An 8,312-nucleotide genomic window follows, 5' to 3' on the forward strand; every position below is an offset into this window, starting at 1 on the left:
TGAAGTAGGAGAAGTGATATCTCGATCTATCTTGTTGTGTGACAATTAAAGTACTCTCAACATGTCATTCAATCCAGTTCATCACAGTCGTGCCAAGCACATTGAGATAGATCAACATTTTGTGAGACAAAAGGTTGAAGAAAATGAGATCGAGCCCAAATTTGTTAACACTGAAAGACAAGTTGCAGACATATTCACAAAAGGCTTGACCAAGGATCGTTTTTGGACACTTAAAAACAAGTTGTTCATGGTTCAAAACCATGATCAACTTGAGGGGGGTGAAAAAGCCTATTTGTCTATGTATTCTTTACTTGTATTTGTTATTTTGTATTCTGGGTCAGGATAATATAACAGACCCGACCCATACTGTAAACGAAAGATATATATACATGTTCTAGGTCACGATTTCAGTATTGAAAATCGTGACAGCAGCAACTCCTTTCTCTTTCATCTCCCTTTTCACGTGTGACAGATCCTAGTGAAATCTGACATGGGGGTGCGGCACTTTCAAAAAACTTGGGTGCGGGGGTGCGGGAGTGCGGCAAAAATATAAAAAATTATACATATACATAAAGTCCAAAAGTTGGACATAAATGACCTTGGGTGCGTTGACTGCACCCAGGGTCAGGTTGACCGCATCCGGTGCAGGTGAGGGTGCGATGCGGGTCTGGCACCTAGTTGGCGAGTCCCTGTGACATAGCTTGCAAAGTAGAAAAGAAGCAACTCACTGTAATCAAATTCAAGAAAGAATGAAACTACATAACTTAACCCCTATAAAATAGCTAGAATCTATTTTTTCTAGGGAGTTCAGTAATATGTACCCAAACCACCTTCCTACATTTCCTCAAAATTGGACCACCTCTTTTGGAAGTCTCCAGTTTCTCTTTCTGAAAGCACCACACTAGATCTTCTACTTAATCTATGAAATCGTTCAAGTGTTTTCTTCAAACAAATATAAAACCAGAAATAATGATTTTGTGCATTTTCACAGTTCCTCCTTCTAAGTTAACATCAATCTTCCAAATTGATGGTAATTCTTGTTTACCAACAACTTCATAGTATAGTCATCAAGAGGGAGCAATGCAAGGACTAGGAATCTTAGGCTCAGAAAGAAAGAATTCTCCTAAGAAGCACTCACAAGCCATGTAAAATATTCAACAGTAAATATGCATGCATAGGCATGTATATTATAACCTTAAGCATACATATGTATATACTATATAAATTTATGTATCTATGTACACATGCATATGTGTGTATGTATGTATGTATGTATGTATGTATGTATGTATGTATGTATGTATGTATGTATGTATGTGTGTAGACATACTAAGTATACATGGCTATGCCATGAGTTTCTTGATAGGCCAAAATATAGATTTCTATTGCATAAATCCATATGCATTTATATGCACATTTTTTCATGTACACGGATATATGCACAAAACTGTCACATGGGTTCACACGGCAATTTCAAAAAATGAGGGTACGGGGACACAACTGTATATATAGAGAGAGAGAACTAAACATATTAAGCCTTTTTTTCTCGTTCTGCCCCACATTTGGCTCTGAACCACTAGATGTGTTTAGCATGCTAGATTTAGTGGGAATAGACTCTTGCATCATGTTTTTTCGATGAAAAAAATATTTTTTTATGAGCAGAGAAAATTTGATGCCTTCATAGCCATTGATTTTGGATCATCGGAAAAACTTGCATACAGGTCAGATTCCGATTATCCAAAAGCCGGTTCCCACTAAACAAAACCTATAGATCACATCTATTGTGTCAGATGTGAGAAAAAATACTGAAAACTACGCTTTTTTGAAGGGGCCTAACGGGGCAGAACAAGAAAATGGGGTAGAACCAGCGCATTACTCACACACACACACACACACACACACACACATATATATATATGCTATGTCACATAGGTGCGGATGCAGATGCGACGATACGGCACTTTAAAAAATTGGGTGCGGGGGGTGCAGGGAGGGTATATATATAAAAAATTTAACAGTTTTAAGCAATGTTGTGAAAAGCGTTGAGTAGTAGCATAGTGCTCCACCAAAAACTGAGGCAAGGCATAAGCCTCGAGGCGTAAAGCGTAAGTCTCAATTTTTTTTTAACTTTAAAAGAACTTTAAAAAAAATATCTAAAAATATAAATGAATAAAATAAATGTTTTATTGAAAAAGCAACAACCAATAAGAAATAGAAAATCTCAAATAAATACCGGAAATGTGAGATTAACATGTAAAAGTAACATTAATGAAACAACTTGATCTATATAAGTATCTAAGAAATAAAATATGAACATTCAATAAAAAATTAAGAGCCAATACCTGTTGAAATTCATATTCATACTCAATAAGAATCAACATATATTACACAAGAATTTCATGTTGAAACAGCAAAGCAAGAGCCAATATCTACTGTGTGAAAAAAGATAATAAAACACACACACACACACACACACACACACACATATATAGCTATGAAAAAAACTACATAGCATAACAGGCTTGACAGCAAAATATAACATCCTAGCGAGTATGTATATTTGTTTTCCACACAAATACACACAGAATTATATAATTAATTAAATATATAACATATATACAACTGAGAAACTGATTATATAACTGAGAAACTGATTATATAACTTAGAAACAGATTATACATAAATTATATAATATATATGTAATATACACCTGTCCAAACACAGAATATATATGCATATAACTCAAAATGCAAAAAAAAAAGATGAAGAAAAAAAAGAAGAAGAAGAAGAAAAACAAAGAGAGTGGCGGGTGAGAGCTCAGAGGAGGAAGAGAAAAAATAACAGGAAAAGAAAAGAAAAGGGAAGCCGAAGGAAAAAGGGGGAAAAAGAAGAAGAAGAGACAGTAGTGAAAAAGAAGAGAGAAAAGGAAAAAGGGGGAAAAAGAGAAGAAGAAGAAGACGGTAGAGAAAATGAAGAGGAAGAGGAAAAAAGGAAAAAAAATTGCATACCTCAGGGTGATGGGGTTCTTCTTCTTCTCACTTCTTCTTCTCACTGGCAACGAACCGAGAGAGAGAGAGAGAGAAAGAGTTGAGATGCAGCGAGAGAGGGAGACAAGAGAAGGAGAGACAGAGAGAGAGAGAGAGGGAAAGTGAGAAGGAGAAACAGAGAGAGGGTGGGACAGAGATAGAGACAGGGAGACATTGAGAGAGGGAGGGAGATAGCGAGGAGGGAGACTTACAGAGAGAGGGAAGGCGGGACCTCCTTTTCTTCTTCTTCTTCCCTTCAGTAGAGAGAGAGGGGGGGGGGGGGGGGGGGGACTGCGAGAGGGAGGAGGGCGAGAGACGAGAGAGAGGGTGAGAGATGAAAGTGAGAGGCGAGAGGGTGGAGGCCCTCATCATTCAGGCCTCCCCCTTCTTGGGTCAAATGGGGTCAAAGGCTTTGACCCCATTTGACCCAAATAAAAATGAGGTGTGCACCTCATATGATTTGTGCGCCTCAAGGCAAAAGGGACCTCACCTTGTGGCAAGGCATGTCTTTTGCGCCTTGAGGCGCGTTTTTAACAACACTAGTGTTAAGTTAACATTAATAAAAAACAATTATCATATTATTAATTCATCATGCATAAATTCATGCAATAAATCAAATTAACAATCTGCAATTGTTATTCCTCATCAATAAAAAAAAATAACACCACAATAGTGTGGAGGTGTGTGTGTGTGTGTGTGTGAATTTATGTATTTATATATATATAATATAGACAAAATTGAACTTGGTTAGGGTTAACTGAATCTACTTTTAGACAGAAATGGACCTCAGTGTGGTTGACTTCACTTGACACAAAGGAAGACGTGTCCAAGTGTCGCACCCACATGGGTGCGGGTGCGGTGCCCATTTAGAAGAGTCCATGTTACATAGCCTAAGGGACTACATGCACTTACTTACTATCTCGTAGGTGTGCTTAATGATAAATAAGATGTATTTCTCCTCACCTTTGTCACATAGGTGCGGGTGCCGATACGGATGCGGCACTTTAAAAAAACTTGGGTGCGGGAGTGCAGGGAGGGAATATATATATATAATTTTTAACATTTTTAACTTAACACTACGTGTATGCGTGTGCATTTATGTGTGTGTGTGTGTGTGTGTATATATATATATATATATATATATATATATATATATATATATATAACTGGACTTGGTTAGGGTTAACTGAATCTACTTTTGAACAGAAATAGACCTCAGTGTGGTTGACTTTACCCGACACAAAAGACGGTGTGTCCAAGTGTCCCGCGGGTGCAATGCCCTATTAGAAGAATCTGTATTGCATAGCTCATCACCAATATAGATGTTGGAGTTTCTTGTATGGAAATTTTCCAGCCAAAGATACCCTACAACAACCAAAAATATGAAAGCATACAAATTTCTAGGCTAGAGATCACTAAAACGATATAGCCTATAGTTGAACAGAAAAACTTATTAAAATATACCAGAAAGCATCTCCTAACACAGTGATATACCGGGAAACAAAAAACAACCTTTTGTCTCAGAAGCCAAAATCTAAAACATTTTTATTAACCAAAAATATGGGATCGAAAGAGGAAAATCCTAAGCATGAGACCGAAAATATATATATATGGCTTATCTAATCGCACTCTCATGTTTGGTTGCTACAGAGATTGTCAAGTAATAGAAGCAAAATGCCCCCGCTACACGTCTAATGGTGGCATCAACATCAGCCATATAACTTTCAGTTCCTCAATGTTTGAAGCTATACCTCCATAAATATTTGCAGACATATGCATTTGAGAAAAATCTATCCATTCTGATCCAATAGCGATTAACATCGACCATAATATTTTCACTGTGTGTCCTTTTAGTGAAATAAAGGCCCGCCAAGGTGGAGAATACCAAGGTTGTCAGACTAGGAAGCGGAAGCGAGAAGCGATACGGGAAGCGGAAGCGAGAAGCGATGTATTTTAAAATGTATAGGAAGTGAGAAGCAAGGAATATTAAAAAAGAAATATAAGAATTGAATGAGAATCAAAATGAAACACAAATAAAAACTAAAATAAAGTGACTAATATTAAATTTCATGATTTTTTTAGTGTAAGAATTAAAATTTTAACAAAATCTAAAAATAATGACTACCAATTTAGAGAAAACACATGAAAGTGAGTGAGAAGAGTGAGAGAAAACACATAAAAAAACATGAAACGTTGAGTAGGAGAACATATAAGAAGAATAGGTGAAGCACGTGGAAAGCATAGGAGAAGGGTGAGGGAATCGAGGTTCTCATCAAGTTTCGGAAGCGTGGAGTATCGTGCTTCCGAAGCAAGTTTCCGGGAAGCAAGCTTCCCACCTATCTAAGAAGCTTTCGGCAACTATGGGGAATACCCAAAATCCATGATCAATATAAAGAAAATGATTCTACGGATGGTATGAGTAAACTTGCAAGCAGAGGGATTATGTTCCTCTTATATTAGCCTCCCAACAAAGCAAACACTTAATGACCCACTAGAAACCCCACTTTATGCTTCTGACATGAATGCATGTTCATTTGTTATGACTCACCTTGAGACTAAATATAACTTCACATACGTTGAAGATATTAACCAAAATTCAGTCCAATCCATACTGGGTTCACTAATTTAGCCTATCACATGACTCACCACCTGACATTCCTAAATAGTAAGGTCCTTTTACGTCAGAATAGTCCCGCAACCCTCAGCAACAACTTTAACGAGAAAGAATGATCAGCCATCCACCAATTTGAGTGTCCTATAATTGGGGCATCTGAATAATTTTGGTCAGCGTAACAAGTTATCAAGACCTCATCAACCAGGAGCCACTTGAATATGACACAAAATAGATCTTACAGTCACTTTCGCCTGAGAAAAAAATTGGTTTTTTGCCATCTTGTTTGTCCACAAAAGTGCTATGCATAAACTTTAATGAGAAAGAATAATCCATCATCCATCCCATTGCTATGCATAAACTTTAATGAGAAAGAATAATCCATCATCCATCCCATCTAAGCCCTCCCTAATTGAGGGCAACCTATCCATACTTATCACCAACTAGCAATAAAGCCATAGAACCCTAGCAAAATGAAATCATCCCAGGAATGGGACACATTACCAGGGAAATTTTACAAGACTCATAATAATAACTATTCAGATGGTCAAGATTTCTCAGACATGGGGTATGAATCAAATCGATGTTTGAATTGAAACTGAGATACTGATGCAAGTACTTTCCTTCTGAATGCTGGAGGAGCTGATATGGCTATAGATAAACAACCAGTCAACCCATCCTTACCGTCGATCAACATTCTGCAATATGATTTTTCGAATGACTGGAAACTAGGTCTAACATTATCACTTCTTACGATGTACTTTCAATGATATTAGCAGGTTTAAACCCTAGATGATTGTTTTCTTCAGAACAAATGAGAAAAACAGGAGTTTAAGAAAAAAATGTCCAGATGAGAAAGATGTGGGCTCGTATATTTTATCAAGTTCATTTTATCTTGCAGAACGGGCTTCATGGGAGCTCTGATTATAACAGAATATGCATCAGTGACTGATATTCTCGAACTTAACAGTATATTTAGCAATTTCACAGATAAAACTTGGCAGAAAACCTCCTTTCAGCCCTTAACATATGTTGAAATCATGAACTTTGATTACATCCTGAACCACCTTTCAGCCTTTAACATATGTCGAAATGATGAACTTTGACAACATCCTAGGGAAGAAAGAATGATTAAAATTATACTTTAGTATCGATCTACATGCATATCATGTTAAACTCCAGGCTATCTACCATGATTTTCCAGATACAACTTTTCGAGGAGGATTTTTATCTTATCTTAATCGATGAAAAGAATCGTGTGTAGGTGAATCGAAGCCAAATAATAATAGAAGAGAATGACGAAGGACAAAGGAGATGATCGGTTTTTTGTTTTCTTACACTGCTCTTGCTTCTTGTCGAGGAAGGCTCGGTCGAGGGTGTCGGTGGAGGCATCGTAGAGGAGCTCGAAGCTGTTGAAGATCTCCACCGTGCGGCCCCTCTGGATGCCGATGACGCACCCGAAAACCCTTGGGGCCCCGTTCCCCTGAGCCACGCTCTGCGATTTGATGCGCGTGTAGTGATCGGAGATGTTGACGATCACCAACGGGTGCAGCTTGAAGGTTAGCCCGCTGCTACTCGAGGACATGGCTTATGGCGGCGGCGGCAGCAGGGAACCACTAACCCCCTCTACTCTCTCTCGGTTTGCCACTCAAGGAACAACCAAGTTTTCTTCTAGGAATAGAGGGTTGATGGGGAGATCAGGATTCCTCCCTAGTTTTCCCCTTATTCTTCTTTTCTTGCCTGCTCTGCTCTCTCTCTCTCTCTCTCTCTGGCCTGCATAGTCCCGCGCTTATATTATTATTACCAACGACACCTTCTATTCCGATTGTAACAGGGGTGACCGGGGGCTGCTTGATGGTTAATTTTGGTACTTTTAGAGGGTAATTTTATAAATTCATCTGGTTAGACCCATGTATGTAAGGCCGTGGCTCGTTTCGGTGTAATGAGTTCGTTGCGGCTTGCCAAAAAAAAAAAGAGGGTTTGCACTTGGCTTTCAGCTGGGCTCGAGTTAGTTCATAGAAATAACATGACATGCGTAAATTTTAGAAGGTGCGCGTCTTTGAAGGCCCCGTTTGGATGACATGGGTAAGAAGGTTTTGATAAACCCAGGTTTTGACTAAAACCAGGTTTTTGGCAACAAAAACTTCAGCTTGTAGTTGTTGAATGACACAAAAATTGGTTATCCGATTTTTCTAATTTTTTGACGATAAATAAATAAAAAAAAACAAAAAGAATAGCGAATAGCAAACTTCTGGGCACTTGTTGGCCATAAATAATTGTGATGCTACCATCTTTTGGCATGTAGGTGGCGAAAAAATGGCCAAGAATCCTGCTAAAATTTAAAATTAAAAACAAAGAAAAAATCTATTGGCATTTTCCAGTCATCCACCGGCTGAAAAATGGTTGGGATGGCACCAGCTAGCATCAGCCTTGCCAGCTGGTGCCAGCCCGGCCATTTTTAGGGAGGCGTTCTTTGAAAACAAAAAGAAAAAAGAAAACCCACAAAAAGAAATAGAAACTCCCTGGTCACCTACCGACCGAAAATTGGTCGAGATGATACCGTCCAGCAACCTGTGTCGGTGCGATCCTTGCCATTTTCTGACAGGTTGATGGCCGAAAATTGCCCTGTGGAAATCTTTCTGGCCATTTTCTGACTAGTAAATGGTCGGAAAAT

At 38.4% G+C, this 8,312-nt stretch overlaps 1 protein-coding gene across 1 annotated transcript in view; it reads right to left on the bottom strand.

Annotated features, from left to right (window-relative positions):
• Positions 1-7,407, bottom strand: part of LOC149837417 (COP9 signalosome complex subunit 6a-like) — a 60,363-nt gene extending 52,956 nt beyond the window's left edge. Inside the window, exon 1 of the mRNA XM_090006028.1 lies at positions 6,977-7,407. Coding sequence (XP_089862154.1) covers positions 6,977-7,223 — 247 coding nt within the window. The 5' untranslated portion in view covers positions 7,224-7,407. The remainder of the gene's footprint in view (positions 1-6,976) is intronic.
• Between the last annotated feature and the right edge of the window lie 905 nt (positions 7,408-8,312).

This window comes from Nuphar pumila, chromosome 5 (genome assembly GCF_984573655.1).
Source record: "Nuphar pumila chromosome 5, dmNupPumi1.hap1.1, whole genome shotgun sequence".
In the NCBI taxonomy this organism is placed as follows: domain Eukaryota; kingdom Viridiplantae; phylum Streptophyta; class Magnoliopsida; order Nymphaeales; family Nymphaeaceae; genus Nuphar; species Nuphar pumila.